We start from the raw sequence: 26,429 nt of genomic DNA on the forward strand, positions 1-26,429 counted from the left end.
CAATTATATATTTTTACTTATAATAACATGTTAATTTTTATTTTTTAGGTCACTAATAAGGAAAAATTACATAAATATACATTTTATTTTATCATAATCTTTAAAAAAAATTATCATTTTAAAAAATTACAAAAATCACCTCTCGGATACATCTCTATCCCTTTCCACTCTCGAATACATCCCTCCCATTAAGTAATGTATCATTCACAATCCATGAGCTATGTATTGACAGGTTTTCTCCGAGATCCTATAAATTTAAGGGGTTTTTGTAATTTGGGAAAGTATAGAAATATAATATAATTAACTTATGAGATTTATTTAAGTTTTACAATTAATAATGTTCATCATAAAAATTTCTTTATAATTATTATATTATAAGTAACCAATTGTGTAAATATTGGTGAATAGGACTTAACACCCCACCCCACCCCCAACAAACAAAGAATACGTACGTAAACATATGGATATGTGTCCTTATAGTACATTTCTTTGGTATGTATGTCACTGTGTATTGCATTAGGCTTATGTGAATGACTTTTCAGAAGGGCAGAGTCATTGCCCTATTTTTTACATTTTCAACTGCCCTATTATTCCCATTACTTTGAATATTTACCATCAACAGAAAAATTCTTCTATCAAGTATATTGGGACTTAATATTCTAACTTCCTTCCACTCTTCATCTCTCCATCTATTTATGGATTTTATCAAAGTTGAAGGGTCAAGATTTACTGTGAATTAAGGCTTAGATTATAGTGTAACTCAAAAAATTCATAACAATAATGTCTAATTGTCAATTGGAAGAGTGACATCAAGTTAATATTTAAATTATAATGGATCCTATCTCCTATGTCGAACACTCTATCTATTGATAGAAATGTTTTTGTCAAATATCGGGCTTTGCTTCTTTTTTTTTTTTTTGAAACTACTCATATTCAAAGTAGCTTTTCATAATCACCTCACCTCATACAATTAGTTGGGGGGGGGGGGGGTATTCACCTTTTGAATCAGACAAAATAAGGGGTTAGAAGCAACCTTTAGTCAATAGGAGCCCTATTTCCCTCTTATCGGCCCTATCATTTCCATTCTAGGGCACCCATTTCCTAGTCATTGGGCTGAGCTTAACCTCCTGAATTTGTCGAATAGTTTTTTTCTAGCAAAGCTTATCAATACATTCTTCTATGACTGGTGGAGCTATTCCCAGACAACCTAAGAGCTAAGTGAGTCAAACTTGAAAAGGATTACCCAAGCATAGTTGAGATCAATGTGAAAATAAGAATGCCAGATCCACATTTTTTGAAAACGAAAGACAGCAGGTCTGAGTATTATAATTGGACTTTTTTTCATCTATCGATAGCAGTCAACATATTAGCCATTTTCCCCATTAGACTTATCAATGCTTTGTTCTTTGTATAAATTATAGGAACCACATATTATAAGTACTAAATAACATCCTATCCCTTCTAGTTTTCTATTTACCAAAAATCCCTTAAAAATGATGTTTGCGGGATACATAGCGTTGTGCATGGAATACATTAGGTTTGATACATTCCACATAGCGGGATACATAGCATTATGCACAGAATACATGTGGGATACATAGCGTTGTGCATGAGATACATAGCATTTGATACATTCCACATAGCGAGATACATAACATTGTGCACGGGATATATGTGGGATACATAGGTAAATAAGGGATTTTTGAAATTTTTGAAATAAGTAGGGATAAATGAATATTAAGGTAAGTAAAGGAGTGTAGTTAAGTAATTTGTCCTTGTTCTTTTTCCTTCTCTCTTCCAATTCTACTTTGTTATAACCAAAAAAAAATTACTTTACTGTTTTGTAACAGATAATCTTTTTCGTAAAAATATTTTCTATCATACCAAACACGTTACTTTTTGCAAAAAAGACGACTTGGTCTTTTCCTGGACACCCCACTACACAAGTGTTTGAAAAACGTTTTCCACAAAAATCCAAGCCTCTCTGAAAACCAACGAGTGAACCACAAATAAAGTTCAGCTGTTTAAAGCTGTCCTTTCAAGCTTAAAAAGTTCTTCTATAGTTAACTAGTTTAAGACTATTCAAAATTTCAAATACAAGGCAAATATACTATTACAACGTTGACAACTTAAACCAATCAATAATGAAATGAACGACTAAAGAATAATTAAGCTATTCAATTTCCCAGTTCTAGTACCAGTGCCAACAATAAAACCTTCTTTTTTACATGATCACACGTCATATTGCTAACGTTTAATTTTACAAGAGTACTAAACTGCCACTAGATGAAACAATAATCCATCCAACTACAAATAGGGACTATGCAGACCAAAACTAGAATACAATAATATAACGTTAGCAAAAGTTTTCCTTCAACATGGCATTATACAACTGACCTAAAATCATTCTGTGTTTCATAACATATGGCGAACCCATCTAGAATACATGTATTCCCCCTTTGCTCCATTTAGCTGTTATTTCAGTGGTTCATGCCACAGCTTCTATATACCACTCAGTTACAATCATGGTATCCCTGTCATTCCCGGTTTATTGCTTGCATGAAATGTTCATCTGCAGCAGAAACACAGATCAATATGGAACGGAAGTATGGGGATCAGTAGGAGGTGACTTGTAGGTCATTGAAGTTGATAAAAAGCAGATGCTGAGAGATAAAAGCACATTAGTCTTCATTCTTTTTTCCCAATACACAATGATTGTTGTTATAATATTTAATTACAAGTGTACTTTTATAAGTATACTTATTACAACCTGATCAGTTGCAATCAGAATAGCATGGCTATTATGTAAGAGGTGTTCCAACACCTGATGGACGCAAGGATCCATTTTGCTAGTGATTACAGACTATTTTCCATGTAACCTTGGTGGAAACACACAACAGTCGCATGCTTTCATGCTTCACTAAGAAAAGCCAACAGATAAATTAAAGTTGACGAATTAAATCCTCATCCATGCATTCCACATGATACAGAGATAACCTTTTACTCCCTACTCTTCCATCTTACTCCAAAAAACTACTTATGTAATAAATACTGTCAACTGGAACCTAATTCCTGTTATGGTATTCAACACAACTAAATACCATCTAACACATTGGGATTCAACTTTAACTGTTTCACATTTATATAATTCATGTACATTAGTATCTTGCCTTTATGTGCTTTTGTGTAGATGTTCAATTCCATGTCATTTTTATTTCATCGGGACAATGAAGTGGGTTGAAAACCATGAGGTCTTAGATTTAAATTCCAGCGGGAGTCAAACAAAACTAGGTGATCTTTTCCTATCTGTCCAAGTCTTAGTGGACAGAGTTACCCAATTTCTGTGCTAGGAGGTAGCATGTACCCTATGAAATTAGCCGAGGTGCAAACAAGATGGCCTGGACACCACGGTTATCCCAAAAAATTAATATGTTTCTATGTCAATTTGTAATATTAAAGCGGCGGTAACTTGAACTTGAAAAAAATTAATATGTTTCTATGTCAGTACGTATTTGTTCTTAAAATATGTAGCCCTTTATCTTCTCTAATTAGAGGAGTGAAGTGAAATGATATGACATTAGATATCATACTAAGCTTCCTATGATGATTAAAAACAACTTGACGTGAAACTTATTTTTCTAAAGAAACAATTTGACAGGAAACAACAAGAAAATATCAAGTACCATAGAGAGAAAATGCACAACTATGTCCGGCAGGATATTTCAACTTTCATTCACTCCAAGGACACAATTTAGAAGCATAGGAGTACTTGATATAAGTTATGTCATTACTGTCAGCAAGGGAACTTGTCCCACATCATTCAAATGGGAAACTGTACAGCAAGTCAGAAGTATTGAGGGCTAAGGATACAAGAACATAGACAAAAGACAATCCATTTTAGTCACAAGAAAATGACAACTGTGTGAGGCTGTAAGCCTCTACTTGATAATATAGACTCCTTGTACGATAGAACGAGTAGACACATTTGTTTTGACTTGTAAATATGGCTTTAACACAACCTTTGTGCTAGTATTAATCTATGCTACCTTTTCTCAGAAAAGAAAGGAAATGGCACAATGCCCCCAAGTCCAGCTCAAATTATGGTATTAAAGGTATCAAGAAAAAGATCATTCCAAAATCTACATAAAGTAAAAGGGAAGTAGAAAGAAGAAGCATTGGAGAAGGTCTACCAAGCTATTATATATTTTTTTTATTTTCTGTCTTGGAAAGATAATTTTTTCAAAAACGCCTTGGATTTAAATCATGGGAGTTAACATTGTGCTTCTAGACATAAATTGAGTTTGACCTCAAATTGAAATAAGCCTAAGCCAAACAAGTAAACTTTTATGACTTAATAGGAACTCAGACGTTGAGAAGGATCATAGAGTGTTTTTTTTTTGAGAAGTTGAGAAGGAACATCGAGTTAAATTCTCCAATCGAAATGCACTAATCATGATGATAAAATAAAAAGAAAATGCACGAATGTTTTGGGATATTCATACCACTCTCTCCATCAGAGATCTCTCCGAGCCTTGAGATGGCCTCCAGAAGTGCTTGCTCATGCTCCTGCATAGTAATATACTTAATTTCCTTTGGCACAAATGAGCTAGAAGTAAGCATAACTGACAGGTGAGTATGCCTCTAACCTTTAGCACTTTTTTTGCCTTCTCAACTTCCAAAGGATCAGGATGACTGGCGCCAAAGACCCTCTCCACCTGATGACATTTGCCAGTTTATGAACAAATATAGAAAGTGTAACATCTAAATGCGCAATAGATATTAAACTACTGCACTAACCTCTTTAATCAGTGTGTCTGTGTGAAGTAACTGGATATCATCAGATCCTTTCTTTCCTCCATTCTGTGACGGTGGAAAGCCTTTTCTGGACTGAGGTTTAGCCAACCCCCTTCCCCTCCCTGCACCTGGACCACTATCGCGCCCTACAGGCCTATTCACACCACGGCCTGATCCACCATAATTTCCATGACGAGAAATTCCTGGATCTTCACCGTCCCACTGAATATCTTCTGGAGAAATCTGTCAGAGAAGAGATATATAAGTTTGACGCTTTCAAGAAAACTAAAAGAAGACAACTGATAACCAAATGATGCAACTAAGGATAACAGGAAAAAAATGAATAATGAGCTATATATAGAGTAGGTTATCCAGCGTTTCACATTGGACCATGCATGTGCCAAAGAAGTATTTTATGGCTTATCTAAACATGAGATGGATATCATGCTAATAACAGACTGCATAATGAGTTTGAAAAGGTTCTTGCAATATACAGAGAAAGTCATTCAGCCAACATCTACACCTTATTAAAGTTTTCCTACTCCATTAGAGTAACTCCGAAAAGTATTTATTGAAGAAGCAGCAAATATAACGACTTGAACTGATAAATATGCATGACGAAAAGGAAATTTCCTAAGGACACACCTTAGAGAGAAATTTAATTTAAAGACTTGAACTACCAGATAGTCTTGATAGACATCCATCTTGAGATCAAATACACCACATATTATATGTCAGAACACTCAGTCTCATACACAAGTCAACTATTAGACATAAGCAAAATGTTCTTGGTTTCTCCACTTCTTCCTAGATATATTAGATCCTCTAGTTCCCATTCTGTTATATGGAGGAATTTTTCTGCAAGTACATACTCCAGAAGACTTGATAATGGACCAGCAATCTCCCAAAATACACGGTGTGAACTTCATTTATAAAGTATCTTTAAAGGCACATGCAGTAAAATATTGGACTTGGTATGCATCAAAAAGTTATAGCTATAAAAGCATTTATGGAAAAGAGGTTCCACGTAAAACACATATAGTTGCCCATCAAAAAACAGGAAGTTATACCTTAAAGAAAAAATAAGGTGAAGTCATCCTTACACAGGTTTTTGCCCTCTTTCCAAGGGAAAAGGTTCAGATTGGAAATTTAGAATTATCCTGAACTTTATACAGAAATACCTTGAATTTATTTGCAACTGTTCCATAATAAATGCAGACTTCTAATGAATACTTTATAGAATGCTTGGCCACATCACAAGCCAAGGAATACAAAGCATGCAGTGTTCATAACAGTATAAAAGCTATTTTTCTTGGTACACCCACCCTCATAAACCAATAAGAAACATAATTTTCCAGCAGGACAGCAAAAAAGGTAATCAAAGCTCCATGGCATCAGAACATAGCATCCATTACCTCTGAAAGATTGACCCATTCCCACGTCTCATTTGCAGTACTCATGTCATAAACAAGAGCATGTCTACCCTGAAAATGTGCATCACAAGATTTATGCATTCAACCACGAAAAGAAAAAGAAAAGTAAAGCTTCAAGCAATAAAATCAGGTGTACCTCAGCTTTGTTATAGTCAGTAATGACTGCCTCATAAAAATTATTGTCATCAGGCCATCTAGTCCTTACTTTCCTTCCAATCAATGAATCAACTGATGCTGCTTTAGCAGATTCAGAAACCCGATTATCGAGTTGGCCTCTTCCAAATGGACCGGAAGGCGGGTACTGCATTTTCATTGAAGATGCACCAGGCATCATCTGGCCCTATGAATAGATGTGCAACAGGAAAATATTCAGAATAAGAGAAGAGTTAAACCATGCACTGGTGGACTGCACAGAACAAAGCATAAAACATCAGACATACAGATTTACTTTTTTTGCCCTTAGGCCCCATCATGGGCCCTCTCTTGGCAGCAGATGAAGATGGCTGGTTTGCAGCAGCCAGAGCAGGTGGGTGGAAAGTAGGAGATGGTCCAGCAAAGGACTGTGACGGTAAAGGTGGAGCTATCTTCTGTTTCTTCCGTGAAGCTGAGACAGAAGGACTTGGTAATGGGTCATGAATAGCTTGACCAGTGCCAAGCATACCAGGTTGATGAGCCCCTGATTGCCTCCACTCCCTAAAACCAATAATCAAAAGCTAGCCTTTAGAACTTTGACGAACTCTAAAATACTGGAGATTCGCTAAACAAATTCAAGATGGACAAAGTGACCGAGAGCTAACCTTATTCTTCTGATGACATCATCAGCATTAACTCTACCAAGAAGTTCTCTATGTTCTTCATTGGACAATCTTAACTCTTTTCTTAACTCCGTTATCAAACTTTCTTTCTCCTGAATAAAATATATTCATTGAGCAGTCATTTAAACCTGATCAAGCAAATGCACATATTAGATTTCATGGTATGACAAAAGGTACCCAAGAAATGGCATCAGCTTGAGCCTTAAAGGCTCTTAGAACCGAACTGTATGCTTCTTGCTCAAGCTGGTGAATTTGGGCTTCCATGTCAGTTTCACCATACATCCTTTGGTAGGGTACAGAAGCCATTACAGCAGATCTCCCATTTCCATTCATGCGGCCACCACCTCTTGGAATCCTATTTTGATGTGATGGGGGAAGATCATCATCTGTTCCTGCAATCACCCAACAGGTTCTCAGAAAATCAAAGTACAACGAACACCTAGAGTATGTATAATACAACGCAGTATGACAATTACCCATATCAGCACTGTGTGATTAACAAAGGCATAAAAACAGATGAGAAAAAAGTACATTACTTGAACTGTTACCAAGGAGTAAGGACCAAGGAGCACTGTGGATTTTAATCCAACAAAAGAGTTCTCCATTTTCAGTAGAAAACTAGAAGCAAAATTGCAGCTGAAGTGACAACTTTTATAGGTCTAAAATGAGATTTAAACTTTTATTCAGTATCAAGATCTTGTGGCAGACCTACAAGCATTTGAAGACTGTACCAAAGCTGCATACAGGATGATTAACTGCCAACTCTACTTTACACTTTGCTCTGCTACAAAAAATTAACAGTCTTTGCAAGCAGATTTTCATTATTTCATAATAAAACCCAATAATTCTCAGTTTAAACTTCACTGCAAAATAGCTCAGGGAGGCCCAAAAAGACCAAGAAATTGAACCCAACCCCCATAATCATGAAAAATTTAACCCCATAATTCTAAAGAAAAAGGCAAAAGAGAAAACCCTCAATCAAAACATACCCAGTACCTCAAATTGCCAACAGCTCAAAATTCCAAGTTAACAAAAGCGGGATCCAAAAAGATCCAAACTTTCACAATGTAGACGCTAATATCACTAACCCTGAACCCTAATTAAGCTACAAATTTCACAAAACTAAAGAAAAATAGATGCAATCTTGAAAACACTAACCACTGCTGTCATACGGTTCGTAGTCCATAGCCAGCTTGCAAAGTGAAACAACCCCCAGATGAAGAAAAACCAAATCAAGGCTTCAAAGGGTGCTTAGAAACCCCGATACAAACAATAATACTAAAGCCCCCAAAAACAACGAATTATGTTAATATATAGAAAATTAAGCAAAACCCAAAATCCGAGTGGGTTTTCTGGAGAATTTTTACGGTTAGGATTTACGATACAAAGGAAATTGAATGGGGATTGTGTGATTATGATAGAATTGAAGGCGAAGATGAGAAGGAGAATCACCAAAGGCGTATCAGCATAGGGGAAAACGGACGTGAAATAGGTCTATGGAATTTGGTTTATTGGAATGTTTGGAATCCGCGGGATTTGGAAATTTTTATGATGTCTTTTATTTTGACCAAAATTGACTTTATAAATAACTTGAGTTCTTCCTCATCAACTCACTGCAATGATTCGAACCGTCGTTATTTAAAAAAGGTAAAATGTCGGGAGAACTGGACCTCATCATCCCACCAGAGCGGGACAGATGTCGCTAGAGCGGCAGCGCTCCAGCGGGACAAGGAGCATCAGAGCAGAATGATCGGGACAGAACTTAAATGACGCGAGGTCTTATTTTCTCCTTTTTCCCTAAGTGCCAAAAAAAGGCGAGGATCATCCCCAGAAACCCTCAAAAGGCTGCTCTAGGCTTGGGGAGGAAGGAGAAAGAGATTTCTAGCGCAAGGTTGGCGATAACTTGAGGATTCCCGGCCAAAATCCACCGTCTCGTCGTTCGGAAGCCAGGATTGAAGCCACAGTTCCTCTGCAGTTGCTTGGCGCCCAAGTAGGTTGGGTTTATTAATTGAGTAGTCTTAAATTTGTGTTCATTGCATAGTATATTGTTATTTGACGATATGACTCATGCGTAGGCCTTCGTGCACCGAAAAAATGATGGTTGTACCTGTATTCCTAGTGGTTACGTAAGATATGTACCATAGGGGGAAGCCCCGTCCTGTGAACTAGGGGTAGGTGATGGTTCTATTTCCTGTTTATGTGATATATGCCGAATAATGGCTTTATTGTATGCATGCGTATATGTGAATAAAAGATTATGAATCGAACTCGGTGAAACGACTAAGTATGAATAATTACATGTCATGAACCTGTTGCGAACTGAATCTAATGAATGATTATGTACGAATAACTACATGTCATGAACCTAATACTTGATTGTATGACTATGAGTAATGTCATTATGGGTGTGATTGCAATTGTGGTTGTGTTAATTGAATTAGGTGTCACGTTCCGACACATACATTGGATCGGGTGCCACGTTTCGTCACATACATTGGATTGAGTGTCACGTTCCGACACATATATTGAATCGAGTGTCACGTTCCAACACATACATATTGGATCGGGTGTCACGTTCCGACACACTTGAGTGTGGGTTCCATGAGAGAACCATTGGTGATTATTACATTCAGATCTACTTGTCCTGGATGTTGGGAATTAGTATGGTGCTCCTGAATGATAATTGAATTATGCATTTTGCATATATGTAGTTACTATATTGTGTTTACTGGTTATATATCTCGTCGTTACTGAATGAACTGTGAATGGTCAGGCCCAATCGGGATGTGGTATGGTAAGTGGAGACTGAGGTTCCAAGTGTTACTATGTATTACTTTAAAGAGGTTGTTTATGTTCATAAGAGTTGAGAAGTAAGGAAGTGTTCGTGTCATAAATGTTAAGTAGCTAGGTCTTACCTTGGAAGGGGATTTGTATTGAAACGGTTAGCGAGCCTTTGATAGGATGTACTATAGGGTCAAGGGTTGAGTGGTGATATGGAAGAAATAAGGGTATGTCGTGAGTGGTTGGTCGAGTTGGTAGTGGTTACATCCGAAAACTCCTATAAGTGATAGAATGGTTAAGCTATGATCAAGAACTGAGCGAGTAAGGGGTTAGAGTCAAGTGTACTAGTATATTTTAAAGTATTCAGTAATGGTAAGGGTAGGAGGATATAAAGGTGGAGGAATGAGCAGTCTTATTGCATGTTTCCTGCTAGTCGATTTCTTATATTATGCGGTGGGTATTGGGTTGACCGATGATGTCTACCAGTACGTGTGGTTTGTACTGATACTACTCTTGCTATGCCTTTTTGGCATAGTCTGGTTGTAGGGTTAGTGATGTTTCATAGGTGAAGACAATCTCCAACATCTCTTATTTTTCCTTCCATGTTGTGGGAGCTGCGTTATTTGTTATTTTGGTTATTACGATGTAATCTTAGAAGCTCTTGTACCTGTTTAGACTAGATCTCTAGGGTGTTGTTTATTTATATTTTTGTGTTGGATGTTTTAACAACTCTTTATTTTATAAAAATTCCATGAATTTCCTTTTACCTACAGTTTTCTTAATTTTCCGCATTTTTTAAAATACGTTTGGAAATCGAGGGTTCTCCTACTTAGGTGTTAGAGTAGGTGCCTGCATGGCTCGATGGGTTGGGTCGTGACTGTAAATATTAACAATTTTTTTATGGTTTAATTTCAGAAACTTCTCTTCGTGTTTTTCATAATACTTAAATTTTTATGTAATAATTTTTTAACCTATTTATTATTAATATACCTAATTTAATTTATTCTTACTAATATATTGTAAATATGTTCTTTAGAAAATTTCCTTAAAAGTAAAGATATTATAAATATGCTAGATTTTTAATTTTAATTTTGAAAGGAAATACTTTACATCTCCAACTTTCTATCTGTGTACACCAACTAATTTTATAGGGCCTGTTTGGAAAGTTCACCCTGATAATTGGTTTTGGTGTAATTGATATAATTATATTGTCTGTCTTGTTTGGTTGGACATGTAATTACCTGGTCAACATGTAATTGAGTGTAATTGGCAGGGTGTAATTACATCCTCCAATTCGGAGGGGGGGGGGGGGGTGTGCTGGTAATTACATGGTGTAATTACTGATTACTTTTTAATTTCTTCCTTTTATTTTGTTTTAATGTATTTTCAATTTTATTATATTAAACTGTTTTTGATTTTTTTTTATTCTAATATTTCCTAAAACTATTGTTTATATATTTTTTATATTTCATTTCCTTCTTATTCTCAACTTTTACTTCATGTGATTCCATGCTATTGGCTCGATATTTTACATTACAAGCTATGCTTTATAAGTTAGACTTGATAGATTATCTTTTTATCAAATGTTTTTATAATTTTATGATATTATATTTATAATATTAATCTTTTTTGTCAAACCTGCCTTTCATGATGTTCATAAAAATTATGTACTTTTAATTTTTATGATTAATTTAATTAAAATATACTAAATTGAAAAATATAAATCAATTATTTTTTATGATATTAGTTAGAAACATATGTTTATTAATTAATATATTTTCAAGAGACAATATATATCTTAAATATTTAATTTAATATTATTTATAAAGGTCCTTATTTGTCTAATATAATTTTTTTTGTTAAATTCAATATAACCATATGATTACACTTGTGTAACCAAACAATTACAAGAAGTAAAGGTTGAGAATGAAAGGAAATGAATATATAAATAATATATATAAAATAATAAATATATTTTTAGAATAACAAAAATAAAAAAAATAAAAATAATATAACTATAATAAATTAAAACAAAAAAATAAGTAATTACCAACAATCACAACCCTCCCTAATAATTAAAAAATCTAATTACCTCCTGTCAATTACACTCAATTACCTGCTGAATCTGGTCAAGTAATTATCTGGTCAACTAAACATGTCAGACAGTGTAATTACACCAAATCATTATTAAGTGACTTTCCAAACATGCCCTTAGTATTTTGTGCACAAATATATGGTATCAAAAACATATGTATTTAGTATTAAAATATGTTCTAATACATTCATTAGTGTATCTAAGCATAGATACACTGGTAGGGATTTAGTAGATATGATTGGACTCTGCGGAAAAAAGTTTTCTATATAAGAGAGCAAAGGCCCTCACTAAACATTCATCACACACACTGTTGTTCTTGATTCTAAAATTTCATAATTATTCATCTGTTTTATTCTCGTTCGAGTAGTGTAAGAAGAATGGAAATCGAAAGAGTGTTTATGAGTTGTTTCTTCATAGAGAAGAAGCCAACTGATATTTTTGACTTGATCGAAGCTGCTCTCCAAGTTGGTGCAAAGAAATATCCCGTGCAGTTTGAGAAGCGCAAAAATAAGATTGTCAACATGATAATGCACTTCGGAGACTATGATGACTTGATCCTTGATGAAGATGACAATGTTGGTGATGAAGATAAAATGATCAAAAAAGAAGAGCCTGAGAAACAAAAAAAGAGTAGTGTAGGAACACATAAAATTACTTCACCTACAAATCAGAAACCAACAATGAAGATTAAGTTGTCCATCAAGAAAACTGTAGAAGTTTCTCCTCATAAAAAACTTCTTTATGATTGTTCACCACAGAAACAGAGCAGTTACAGATCAATTACAAGAACAATGCACAAAACAACACAAAGCTCTGCAATTGTGAGACCAATGCAAAAAGAAACACAAAACATCGAAAATATGGAGATGAAGTTTCAATCAAGCAAGCGGAAATTAAAAGAAAGATTAGCAGAGCAAAGGAAAATCAAGAGAAGGACTGTAATGGTGGACTTCCAAGATATGCCTAAACCCGTTAATGATTCTCATGCTCCCAGAAGACACTGTTGGGATAGAAATAAATTTTGATATTCTCCTGATTTAGCTATAAATTTTATACTAAAATCTTTCTTCTTATATAATAAACCGTGGAAAGAAATATCATTCAAATTGATTGAATTTTTAGTTTGATCTTGAGTTTCCTATACGTAAATTATCTCAATTATTTAAATAATATAGTTTCAATTTCACAAATGATGTTGTACTCATGCTTTGATGTTCTTTATATACAAGTTAGGATTTCATTATTGTCTTTTATCATCTTAATCAAACTCTTGGTTTACTAATGTTTTTCTTACGCTAATGTATGTAATAAATATGGTATTTAGATCTGAATCTCACCATCTGCTAATCTTGGATAGGCACAAAATTACTCTATTTACTTATGTTTTAGGCATTTCAATTATTCAGAAGATACCAATAACAATTTTAGGTCTATTGAAAGCATTTGAGTTTTTTTAGGGTGTGTTTGGTATGGAGGAAAATATTTTTCAATTTTTTCATGTTTGGTTGGTTTAAATGTTCGGAAAATGTTTTCTAAATCAACTCATTTTCCTCAAATTTAAGGCAAACGACTCCCCTTCCAAAATTAAGAAATACATTTTCCAAAACTCTACTTCATCCTTTAATTTTTTTTCTTACCCTACCCATACCCGTATTAAAAATTATTTTTAAAAAATGTTTCAAATTTTAAGATTCTTTTTACCTCACCCTACCTTTACCACCCCTACTCCTTACCCCCAAAAAAAAATGATTTTGAAAAATATTTCAATTTTTTTTTAATCTTTACGCCACCCCCCTCCCCTCGCCACCCCGTAATTTTTTTTAAGAAAATTATTTTTGAAAAATATTTCAAATTTAAAAAAAAATAAAAAAAATTACGCCACCCCCTACCCCACCCAGGCCATTTCCGTCAAAAACAATTTTTAGAAATTTAAAAAAAAAACATTTTTTACGCCAACCCCCCTACCTACCCAAACCATACCCATAAAAATAAAATAAAGAAAAGGTTTAAATTTTTACAAATTTTCATTTTTTATGCCCCCCACCCAACTCCCCGTGCGGCCCTTTCAAAAAATTTTATGTGAAAAACTAGTTTTCCCGGGTCAGATTTTGGAACGGTCTTCGGGGTCTTGTCCTAGTTTGGGCATCGGGGTCGGGTCCTAGATCAATTATTGTGGTTGATTTTTGGTCATAAACTATTATCATAAAGAGTATTTTTTAGTCTCAAGCAAAAAATAAAAGATATCTTCTGAAAATATTTTTCATTCACCAACCAAACATAATTTTTTTTTTTTTTACACTAACCAACCAAACATGAGAGAATAAGTTAGAAATCCACTTGTTTTCCAAGAAAATATTTTCTAGGAAATCATTTTCCTTCATACCAAACACACCCTTAATCTTGATAGATAACTAGCAAATTATTGGGAAGAAAATAGATATTTGGGTCGATTATTATCCCAAAACTAAAATCAAATCAATTTATCGATTTTTAAATTATTACAACCAAATTAAATATATTATACATTTATCTATTTGGTTAATTGATTTTGATTTGGCTTGATTCAATTATTAATTATACACAAAAATAAAATCAAAAGACAAAGTCATGACGGGGAATAGAAAAACATACATGTTCATAATTCTTTTTGTTTGTTTTTTTTCTTTCATAAATAAAAAGGGCCTGATATACCCCTCAACTTTATCAATTAGAGCTGATATACCCCTCATTATGAAAGTGGCTCATATATGCCCCTATTGCTATACAAATGACTCACATATACCCTTTTCCTTTAATGGAAGTGAAAAAATTAATTTTAATTTAATATTTTAATTATTATTATTTTTTAAAAATATAATCCCATATGGGTATATTTAATCCATCTCACACATAATTTTTTTTTGACTTTTTTTGTTTCAACGACTAATTTAAAGTTATTATTTTAATGGTCAAATTTATTTATATTTCACTAATTTTCTTGTAAACTTTATTATAGATGACCCAAATTTTTTTCAATACAAAAACTAAATAACAATATAGTAAAAAAAAAATAGTTTTAAATTATAATATAGCCACAAAAAAAATTAGTTTTAAATTTTTCTCTTTACACTAACGAATGAAAGGAAAAAATAAAATAAGAATAAGAAACTCAAAAAATGATAATCAAAGACGTCAAAAAATAATTTATGTATAAAAAAGATAATTTATGTATAAAAAAGATTAAAATATACCTTGAAATTCGCTAGAAGGATCATATATACCATTATATGATTTTTTAAAAATTTAAAAGTCAAAAACATAAATTTATAACTATTTTTTTCACTTCCGTTAAATTAAGGGTATATGTGAGCTCATTTTGTAACGGTAGGGGTATATGTGAGCCGTTTGTATAACGGTAAGGATATATATGAACCACTATCATAACGAGTGGCATATCAGCTCTAAATGGCAAAGTTGAGGGATATATTAGACCTTTTCCCTTCTAAAAATAATAGTATTCATAAATGAGATTTTATCTATGACCCTTTATTTTTCATAATTGTTGGAAGAATGGATATCGAAAAAGTCTTCATGAGTTGTTACAAGATCAAGGAGCAGCTCGATGATATATTCAACTTGATCGAATTAGCTCTCCGCGTTGGCGCATTCAAGTATCAGCCACAGTTCGAAAAGCGCAAAGCCAGGATAATCAAGTTCCTAATGAATTCAATTGATGATGATGATGAAGAAGAAGAGGCTATCGAGGACAATGTTGGTGATGAGGATAACGTGACTAACATTGAAGAATCTGACAAAGAAGAAGTAATCAATACACAGCAGCAGATTACTGTCCAAAGCAAGAAGCCCTTGATCAAGAAGACGGTACAAGTTACTCCTATGAAGAAACAGAACAATTGCAATGCAATTACTACATTGATGGAAAGCGGCACGGAGTTGAAGAACCAACTGCAGAAACAGAACCACAAAGAATTCAAGAAGATGGAGAGTGACACGGAAAAGAAGAGAGAACGAGGAGCACAACAGACCCCTACCCAATGCAGGAGAAAAGAGTGCACCACTAGTTCAACAAAGAGCATGAATGTACAAGTTGCTCCTCCTCCTCATCCAAAACAAAGCAACCGCAGTTCAAGTACAAGACCAATGCAGAAAACGTCACAAAGCTCTGCAGTTGCAGGACCAATACAAAGAGAAACACAAAGTGACAGTGATATGAAGAAGAAATTTGAATCAAGCAAGAGGAAATTTGAGGAAAGGTTAGCAGAACAAAGGGAAGCCAAGAGACGGATACTTTCATCAAATGCCTAAATCTGCTAATGACCCTCCTGCTCCCAAGTGCTGTTGGAATAGGAAAAGGTTTTGAGATTATGATGGTTCAAGTTGTTGTAAATTTCTCACCAGAATTTTTGTTCTTACTTTTTGTCTTGTAATTTTGGAGAGTATCATCATTCACTTCATTTCTTAATTTAGTGTGGGGTATGCCCTTTCTATAGATGAATGATCTTTTACTCTGCAATAGAAAAATTACATTCATAAAATTAGCTCGAAGAATCAATCAAGTATTCATTCCCACATTCCCTTCTCATATTTGGCTTTGATGTGATTCCTCATTAGTATTTGGGCTCCAAAGGGGTCGTTTGCCCTCTTTCATTTGAATAAGTGCATTACTTTGCATTTTAAAGTATCATCCTTTTTCTCAGGGAACTCAGAGTTGCTTTATTATTGTCTTTATCCTATTAAAAAATATCACAGCTTTTTATTCATGCTATTAGTAAGTTCATGTAGTTGCAATTACAGGTGAGGCTGAGAGTTGAAACCTCTCATGATTTAGCATGTCTCCCTTTGTTTATTTTTATTAGTATTTAGTACTTAAATAACTAGAAGTAGATTTCATACCTCTGCGAGCAAATTGGTTTCAAATTTGGGAAATATTATAAGCTCAAGGAGATGCATAACCATTTACAAAGTTTAGATCAAATTTTCTATCCCTAACTGTGGTTAGTGGAGTTTGTGCATTCCCTAACCTGGATTACCAGAACTAAAAGCTCACAAAAGTTGGCTCCTATGAGCTGACACAGTGTCCAAATAGTTCAGCACCATTAAGATTCCTGATCATAAGAAAAAGCCAGCCATACTTCCATAGCACAATATGGTTGAACTTTCCTGTGGATGAAGATCTTACTTTGAGGGCATGTCCCAAGGTACATTATCTTTTAATCCTAGTCTTAAATCTTTTTGATGATTCAGAACTTAGTTATTGTAAATTATCATCTTAGCTGAACTCATGGTTTAGTCACACTCTCCCTTACACTGGTACTTCTGCGATCAGGATGGTATTGGAGTCTCTGGTCTCACCATTTGCTAACCTGCCTAAGTTTAAAAGTTCCAATCTTGAACATACAGAAAGCTACACAATTTACAAATCTTGTAAATGCATACATATAGATGTTTAGATCAGGTGAATTTTGAAGATTTGTAGCAAGTATATATATGACTGTAACACTACTTATCCTAATAGGTTAAGTTGACTGGTTCCATCACTTCTTTTCTTTTGGCATAATATCAATATCATTCAGCAAAGTCAAACAACTCTTTCTATCTCTGAAGAAAATTGATGACCTATTTAAGCAACAAACAATCAGAAAGGGCTTTCTGATCGTAAAGACTGTAAACTTGGCATCCTTGTGTTCGCTGGAGATGAAATCTGAAAAAGAATAGCTTAGTCTCAGTTTAAATGCAACATCTGCAGCACCATGTTTGAAGTCATATCAAACTAGAACAAAATCAAGTTCAATTTCAAAAAGGTAAAGGATCTGCAGAGTTTCAACCATGATAATGCTAATAAACAGGTACTAATATTAAGTCATTGAATTGGGGTTCCATACATGATATACTTTTCCATATATTGTATTAACAAATGTGTCCACACCAGTTGAATCTTTCTTGTAGTAATTGAGATTTAAATGCTTATATATATTACCTCAATAGCAGGCATACAAGGCAACAAATAATTTAACAAATGCAACTTTGTGCAGAAGAGAAATTCTCTGTATACTCTACACAACCAAAAGGCAAAAGCAATAAAGAAGGGAATGTAAATTACAATAATCCAGACCATAGTATGAGCAGCAGCTTTAATTGAAACAAAATGAACTACATATTTCATTAATCAGATTCCAGAATAGTACTAAACCAAAGGTTTACATATCAAGTCATTTGATTTACATAACCAATCCTAACATTCAACAAAGATTCCTACGCCCTTTCTCCACGAATCCTTCTAGCAAGCTGAATATCCTTGGGCATGATAGTTACCCTCTTGGCATGGATTGCACAGAGATTGGTATCTTCAAAGAGCCCAACAAGGTAGGCCTCAGCAGCCTCTTGTAGAGCAGCCACTGCACTGCTCTGAAACCTCAGATCTGTTTTAAAATCCTGAGCAATTTCCCTCACAAGCCTCTGAAATGGAAGCTTCCTGATCAACAACTCGGTAGACTTCTGGTATTTCCTGATTTCTCTTAGAGCCACAGTTCCTGGCCTGAAACGATGAGGTTTCTTCACTCCTCCGGTGGCCGGAGCTGACTTTCTGGCAGCCTTTGTGGCTAGCTGCTTCCTTGGAGCCTTTCCACCAGTTGATTTACGGGCAGTTTGCTTGGTACGAGCCATATTAATTGTATGCTAAAATGAAGTAAAAAATGGTATATTGAAAAATGCTTTGATTGTGTAGCAATGGTGAATTTGAGAGATATTATATAAGAGTGAAGTAGGAGGGAATTTGAAATTTTGGGCTGTGAAATTGGAAGTGAATAATGGCCGTTGGATTATAAAGATTTGGTGTAAACGGTTGATATCTCACAAGCAAATGTTTGCTAGGATACCAATCCGCGTGCTACTCTATTAACAAATAGATATTTGCCACGTGGATTTTCATTTTTACCTTTATTTTGGGACAACTGATTAGTGATAAACGATACTTTCAACTATATAGAATATATAGTATATACATTCAAATAATTAACTTAATACAACAAATATAACTATATTTTTATTTATGTAAAAAGAGTCAAAAAGTAATATACTGACGATAAACGGTGCAAATTTTATTTTTATTTTTAATTTTTAACCTTGTGATATTTTGGTATGAAGAAGTTCCTGTACGACACTAGTTCATTAATTCCTCGTTGTTGCCATGTAACTTTGGGGAGGAATAAATGCATCCAAAGGAGGGGGATTTTGGGTAACGATAAAGTTAGTGTTATGTAATTAGGAGGGTTTGAGTTCAAGTTGTGAAGATAATTTTTCATAAAATAAGATTAAATACAATAGATTTTTATGATTCGGGTTGAATCCCGTGGACAATGGCAGTGCCGTTTCAATAAGCTTGGAGGCCTAAAGCCAAACTTCATAGAGATGTCTTTTTTTTTTTAGTTGTCGTAAATAAATTTACTCAATATACTCCTACAAGTGAAGTCATGAGAAGATAGATATACACAAACCTTATGAAGTAAGTATGTTAAACAATGAAAATTTTCAATGAAAAAATATAATATAAAGTAAGAATAATAAAATATGTCTCAAAAAATTTAAAGGGTCATATAATGATATTGAAATAATTGCGTCGATTTTGATAACTTGATATAACAATATTAAAATAATATTGATTCATTGCGGTGCTTGAAATTTAAAGAATACACCAAAAGATAAAATTGATCTTTTTTATAAACACACAACAATAGTTTCTGCATAGTGCAAAAAGTTTGACTTTTTGATAGACTTTAGAGTATTCAATAATCTGCAGAAAATAAAAAAGATAAATGTAAGAATAGTGATGTGAGTTCATGACAATTACTAAGATATAAATAAGTCAACAAATTAGATAGTTGAAAAGATGCTACAATTAACTAAACATTATTCTATTTCTCAACTATTACAATGACATCCACATTAAATAAACTAAACATTTATCATTATATTTTCTACACAAATTTTTTCTCAAATTTTATAAGAGATAGGTGTCAAAAACATACCTAAACTACCACATTTTATTGAGTTTTATATTTAAACTATTGAAAGTGTGAGTTTGATACATCCACTATCACTTATTAGTTTGAAAACACATATATTTGAAAAATCAGTTGTTGGCCAGGAAAATTACAAATTCATTTTTTCACTTTCACTATATTTTTCTTTTTCAAATTTATTATTTTTACAAAAAATTATCACATTTGAATTATATTTCATGTTTTTTTTGGGAAATGTACACTCAAACAATCAAATATTATTTGTAAAAATTATAACCAAACGCATCTTTGAAAATTCCCCGTAAGTGAAAAAATATTCATATGATATGTAGTAGCTCGTATATTAGATTTTATTTATGGCATTATGTATAAACCATATTTTCTTTTTAAAAAATACATTTAAATTTTAAATATTCTTTTTAAAAGTATGGTCAACTACAAGTCCAATTCCAACTTAAAATTCTATATAAAGTAATTTTACGCTCGATTAGCTTCTTCATTTACTTTTTTTTTGTGTGTTTTCCAGCTCTGGAAAGTCTCCTAACTCATTAGGAGTACAACTCTTTCTAACAAAGTCAGTTCATTTGCTTCTACTTAAACTCATTTAGTCATTTTGATATTGTTACTACTTTCTAAACTAGTTTTTTTGGCAACTTGATTGGCTAAATAATGAGATAATCAAATTATTTACATGTACCTAAACAATATTTGCAAATACCACTTAAAAGTGTCTATACTTAATACATTTGTTAAAAAAAACAAACATAAAATTGGTGATGAGTCAATTTCCCACTCAACAAACAAACATAGAATTGGTGATGAGTCAATTTCCCACTCAACAATTGAGAAGATTCAATGTTCTTCCTCACTTGAAACTTTATTGGCTTTGTGACACATGCCAACCACCAACTAAGGTAACATTTGGAGCCACATACTTATCATCATGTCTGCTATCTCTTCTCCCTCTGCTAGTTTTTGGTAACCTAGAAGAAGAGCTGTTCCATCAGATTAAGTTTTCATCTTAAGCTTCTAGTATATCCTTTTGTTACCAATTAGAGTTGTGGTGGAGTGGTAAGTACTCTTTCATCCTTAATCAAAGGTCTCGAGCTTGAGTCCCTGGTATGAAGTTGCCTTTGTTAGATAGCGCTTTACCCCAATGGGACTTTACTGAACAAATATAATATATCATTTTGTGGAGTCAAACTGATCTGGTAGAAGACAGCCAGAGTAAATTAAGAAATTAGTTTAGTAAGAATTCCCAAAATTTCTAGAGAAGTTCCTTTTAATTTGACTTAATTACTTGTGTTTGCTAAAACTTTCCGAGTAATTGTTCTGAAATTTCTAGTGTAATCTGTCCAAGGTCCTCTTAATGCATAAAGGAGTCTAGTTTCAGTGACTAACATGATGCCTAATCAGGGGACCACAATTTGAGTTTTGCCTCTTCATAAGAATTTACCAGGAAGATGGGGCAGTTCTTATTTTCATTACAAAAAGAAATGAGCATACACTTGTGAAGATCAGGTGGAGATGGCAGACTGTGCTGTCGTTTTCTTACTTGACAAACTCACAAACTTATTAGCGGAAGAAGCAATATTGCTTCAGGGAGTCAAGCATGATATCCAGTATATCAAAGATGAGTTGGAGAGAATGATAACCTTTCTTGGTGTGGCTGATGCTTTCGAAGAGGGAGATGCTGAGGTCAAAGTCTGGGTTAGGCAAGTGAGAGATGTCGCTAATGACATTGAGGATGTTCTTGATGAGTCCATGCTCTTGTCATATGATCATCACTACCGTGGATCTTGTTGTTTCATTGCAAAATTGGTTTTCTCAATCAGAAACATCAAATTCCACCATAAACTTGTCATTGAAATCCAAGCCATCAAATCAAGAGTTGACAATATTGCAATGGGACATCATAGGTACCGTTTCAAATATTATGTCCCGGAGCAAGGTTCAAATTCTAACCATGCATACGATACTGCAAATGATCGCAGAGGTGATGCATTATTGTTAGAAGAAGCTGAGCTTGTGGGCATTGAAAATCCCACACAGCAGCTAACCGGTTGGCTCGTGGAGGATGATCTTAGACTTAAAGTGATTTCGGTGGTGGGAATGGGAGGTTCAGGAAAGACCACCCTGGTTAAGAAAGTGTATGAGGATGCATCCGTCAAGAAAAACTTCAATAGCCTTGCTTGGATAACAGTTTCCAAATCCTTCAAGGTTGAAGAAGTTTTGAAAGACATGATTCAACAGCTCTACGATGAAGTGAAGCAGCCAGCACCTGAAGGTCTAAACACCATGAGCAGTAACAGGCTTAAAACAATAGCAAAAGTATTCCTGCAATCGAGAACGTATGTGCTAGTTTTTGATGATGTCTGGACAATTCAAGCTTGGGAAGCTATCAGATATGCATTGCCTGATGTAAATAATGGAAGTCGTGTTATCCTCACAACACGTCTTTTGGATGTGGCTTCCTTTTGTAGCATAGAGACCAATGGCTATGTTTATGAGGTGAAACCCTTGTCTACTGAAGAGTCGTGGATTCTTTTCTGCAAAAAGGCATTTCATGGTTATTCATGTCCTTCACACTTGGAGAGCATTTCAAAGAACATCTTGAAAAAATGTGGTGGACTGCCGCTGGCTGTTGTGGCCGTTGGTGGGGTTTTGGCTACAAAGAACAGGAACAACATTAGGGAATGGGGAATGCTTAATCACAGCCTTGGTCCTGAACTGGATAGCAATGACAAATTTGAGAGTATGAGAATAGTTTTGTTACTCAGTTTCAATGATCTCCCCTACTATCTTAAGCCATGTTTCCTGTATTTGAGCATTTATCCCGAGGATCATCTAATTGAGCGCAATACACTGATTTACCGGTGGATAATGGAAGGATTTGTAAAACAAAAAGAGCAGGGGACAGTTGAACGCGTTGCAGACGGCTATCTCAATGAGCTCATCAACAGAAGCTTGATCCATCCAGTGCAGTACAATGATGACGGTAGCATGAAATTGGGTAGGATTCATGATTTATACCGCGAGCTTATACTTTCAAAATCAAGAGATGGTAACTTTACTGCAACAGTTGATGAGCATAATAAATTGTGGCCTGAAAAAACTCGACGGCTGTCAATGCATGGCATGTTGGGCAACCTACAAGTGAAAAGGTCAGTCACTAAACTTCGCTCTTTGCTTACATTTGGTGTAGCAGATCCACAGGCCTTGTCTTGCATAAGTCAAGTGCTCGGTAGCTCCCGGATGCTAAGAGTTTTAGATTTGAGAGGAGCTCCTCTAAATATGATCCCAGAGACGATTTTCCAAATGTTTCACTTAAGGTATCTAAGCTTGAGGAATACCAATGTGAAAGTGCTTCCAAGATCCATTGGAAGACTCAAACAGCTAGAAATATTGGATCTGAAGCAGACATATGTCACTGAGTTGCCTGTGGAGATTTTAAAACTTGAAAATCTCAGTCACCTTTTAGTCTATAGCCTCGTATCCTATTCGTATCTTCCTTACAATTCTTCACCAGGCTTCAAGGCTTTCCGAGGAATTGGAGCTTTGAGAGCCTTGCAGAAACTTGCGTGTATTGAGGCAACCCCTGGCAGTGGCATACTTAGAGAAGTAGGGATGTTGAGTGAACTGAGACGACTTTGTATTCTGAAGTTGAGAAAAGAAGATGGGAGGACTGTGTGCTCATCAATTCAAAAGCTTCGCAAGCTTGAGTCTTTAAATCTTAAATCAGTGGAAGAGCATGAGATCCTTGATCTTTCTTACATGTCATCTCCTCCGCCTCTTCTTCAGCGCCTGTATTTGACAGGACACATTGTTAAGTTGCCTGCGTGGATTCAAGATCTTCATTCCTTGGTCAAAATTTACTTCAGGTGGACTCATTTAACAAAAGATCCACTGAAATATCTACAAGATTTGCCCAATCTTGTCCATCTTGAATTTCTTGTAGGATACACAGGAAAGGAACTCTACTTTGAGCAAGGGAAATTTCAAAGGCTTAAGCTTTTAAATTTGGACAAGTTAGAAGGACTAAAGCAGGTGACAATCGGGGAAGGTGCAGTACCTCATCTTGAGAAACTGGTTATCCAGAGGTGTGCTTTGCTTGAAACTGTGCCAACTGGAATCGAGTGCCTCCTAAATCTGAAGGTTCTTGAATTCTTTGACATGCCTGATGAATTTATCATGACATTGCGTCCAGACAAACTAGGTGCTGATGCTTGGAAAGTTTCACATATCCGTGAAGTATTCTATACATATTGGAGGGACGGTTGTTGGATGGTACATTCACTAAAGGAAAAGGAGAACAATCAGATTTCTGATCTGTCTGGAGCTGTCACTAGGACCTATGGAAGGCGAAATTCCCTCTAGTCGCTTGAAGGACGTAGAGCTCCACTCTCCTTCCAATTTCTGTGTAAATAATCTTTCTCTGATCCTTCATCAGACTTGAAAGCAATTTACTTTTCCTGTTGTAATAAGCAGTGTATATAAAAATTTTATGCTTTTTTAACATTGCAAAAGTGAACTTACTGTAATATAGTGCAACTTTCAGTAATTTGTTTGGAAGAGTTTTGTGGATTCTCAGAGTTGCATTTTGCAACCTCTCTGTTTGTATTTGTGCACTTTTTCATCTATGCATAGTTAGACTGTATGACTGAAGTCCAATTACATTTGCGGCAGTCTCTTACGTTGACAAGACGAGCTCAACTCATCCTCTTCAAGCCCAAAAGATCCGCTAGAATTAATTGAAGATCAAAGTACGCTCAAGCCCTACCTCGTGCCAATATAAAAGTCTTTATACGACTGAAGGAAGAAAAAAAAAGAAATACACAGAGAAGCTCAACTCTTTCAGTGATGATCTGCCATTTATCCGCAAACCAATAAGTCTTCGTCTCCAAGTGGTGAATCGCAGTGGCGTAGCCACATGGTGGTCAAGGACACCCTTCATCGGAAAAAAAATACCGTGTATACAAGTAAATAACATATTTTGCACATCGTTAACACAACAAGCTATTGTGGCCCAATGGTTTTACCTTCTTGGAATGAGATAGTGTTTGTATGTTCAAATTTCACTAGTTCTACTTGAAAATAGATTATATTGTGCTATTTCTGGACACTCTTTGTGAAATTTATGGCTTCACCACTGGTGAGTTGCATACCTCGACTGTAATCAAAGTTTGGCTCAATATTCGTAGTAAAATTCCAATAAGTATTCCGTCCATTCAAGCTCGAAAAAAATTTAGAAAGAGAAATAGTTTTAATCATTCCTTAGGGTTAATTTTTCTCTCCTATTATGTCAGTGAAGATGCAGATTCAAAAAGAATTCATTTATTCGTCTTTTGTATTATTATTTATATTAAACATTATTTATTAAATAATATTATAATGTCAGACAAATTAATATTAGTGATAGGATTTTACTAAAACTTTTTCATAAAAGAACAAAGCAAAGCTCTTCAGTTAATTTTTTTTTTTTTTTGTGTCTCATTTGATCATTGATGTGCAAAAAGTTACAATTTTAAGTTTGGCATTCCAAACTTTGTACATGATCATTGAGAAGAGACTAGAGCTCTAGAGACTAACAAAATAAGGAAATTATACACAATTCAAGATGGATCATACAGAAATGAGAAGGTTTAATTTTAATCTGTCTAAAGGATGGGAGATTCCATTTGTCCGTATTGATTAGCCCTCGAATGTTGCTGGGGAGATTAGAGAAGAGGGTGAAGACCTTGATTTCCTCAATTTGTGACTTAGCGAGGCTAATGCATCAGCTGGCTTGTTAGCCTCTCTAAAACAGTGTACGATACTAAATTTATGGTCCTCAATCATCTTTTGAAACTCCTGTACCTGGTTGCTGATTTTCCAAGGGGATTTCCACTCTTTTTTTATAGTTTTGGATAAGAGTAAGGAGTTTGTTTCTCCAATAACCATTTCTATGCCTTTGCTAGCGCACCATTGAAGACCATAAAGTAATGCTTCTGCTTCCGCCGTGTTGCTCGTGCCATTGCCCAGGGGGATGGAGTAGGCAAAGATGAAGTCTCCCTTTTGGTCTCTTATTATTCCCCCACCTCCACTTTGACCGTTAGAGCAACTACCATCACTGTTTAATTTTACTCGTAGCGGAGGGGGTTTGATCCATGTTATCGGTATGCTAATCATTTGTTGGATATTTGCTTCGCTAGCTTTGCATATGCTCCTCCAGGTTCCCCCAATATTTATTTTATTGAATTGTTTCTGGGTCACCTGCAAAATGAAGTTAACAATATTAGAGTTGGTTCTGTATCTAGAGGGTTTAGTTCCTTCAAACTTATTACAACATCTTGATTTCCAAAGTTCCCAACAAATAACTTGAGGAAGAATTTTAACGATGTAGTCGGAGATAGGATTGATGGATTTGTAATTCCACCAGCTAAGGAGAATCATTTTGAAATTATTTTCATTGATTCCTATGCCCAGCGGACCAGCAAAGTATCTCCATATACTC

The 26,429-nt window shown here is 34.7% G+C and overlaps 3 protein-coding genes across 3 annotated transcripts; 1 reads left to right on the forward strand and 2 right to left on the reverse strand.

Annotated features, from left to right (window-relative positions):
- Nucleotides 1–2,203: 2,203 nt before the first annotated feature.
- On the reverse strand, nt 2,204–8,568 carry LOC125877448 (protein EMSY-LIKE 3-like). Its single transcript, XM_049558740.1, has 10 exons — nt 8,201–8,568; nt 7,220–7,434; nt 7,025–7,134; nt 6,668–6,920; nt 6,364–6,567; nt 6,210–6,278; nt 4,798–5,037; nt 4,647–4,715; nt 4,503–4,566; nt 2,204–2,572 (listed from the first exon to the last, which is right to left on the reverse strand). The coding sequence occupies exons 1-10, from the start codon at nt 8,226–8,228 to the stop codon at nt 2,538–2,540; spliced, it is 1,287 nt and encodes a 428-aa protein (XP_049414697.1). The 5' UTR covers nt 8,229–8,568; the 3' UTR covers nt 2,204–2,537.
- A 9,464-nt stretch (nt 8,569–18,032) lies between these two features.
- On the reverse strand, nt 18,033–18,634 carry LOC125856178 (histone H3.2). The gene has a single exon (XM_049536021.1). It carries the CDS (start codon nt 18,579–18,581, stop codon nt 18,171–18,173), a length of 411 nt encoding a protein of 136 aa, XP_049391978.1. The 5' UTR covers nt 18,582–18,634; the 3' UTR covers nt 18,033–18,170.
- Nucleotides 18,635–21,463: 2,829 nt separating this feature from the next.
- On the forward strand, nt 21,464–24,313 carry LOC125864004 (disease resistance protein RPM1-like). The gene has a single exon (XM_049543978.1). The coding sequence runs from the start codon at nt 21,464–21,466 to the stop codon at nt 24,311–24,313; it is 2,850 nt and encodes a 949-aa protein (XP_049399935.1).
- The last annotated feature ends 2,116 nt before the right edge of the window (nt 24,314–26,429 follow it).

The sequence above is a fragment of the Solanum stenotomum genome, chromosome 1, assembly GCF_019186545.1.
Source record: "Solanum stenotomum isolate F172 chromosome 1, ASM1918654v1, whole genome shotgun sequence".
Classification (NCBI taxonomy): Eukaryota; Viridiplantae; Streptophyta; class Magnoliopsida; order Solanales; family Solanaceae; genus Solanum; species Solanum stenotomum.

Excerpts from the sequence above, each read along its gene's own strand:
- LOC125877448 (XM_049558740.1), bottom strand. The coding sequence starts at position 8,228 with ATGGACTACGAACCGTATGACAGCAGTG. Across the intron at positions 7,135-7,219 it reads AAGCTGATGCCATTTCTTGG|GAGAAAGAAAGTTTGATAAC; the intron begins GTACCTTTTGTC and ends TATTTTATTCAG. Across the intron at positions 6,279-6,363 it reads CTGACTATAACAAAGCTGAG|GGTAGACATGCTCTTGTTTA; the intron begins GTACACCTGATT and ends GCACATTTTCAG.
- LOC125856178 (XM_049536021.1), bottom strand. The coding sequence starts at position 18,581 with ATGGCTCGTACCAAGCAAACTGCCCGTAAATCAACTGGTGGAAAGGCT.
- LOC125864004 (XM_049543978.1), top strand. The coding sequence starts at position 21,464 with ATGGCAGACTGTGCTGTCGTTTTCTTACTTGACAAACTCACAAACTTA.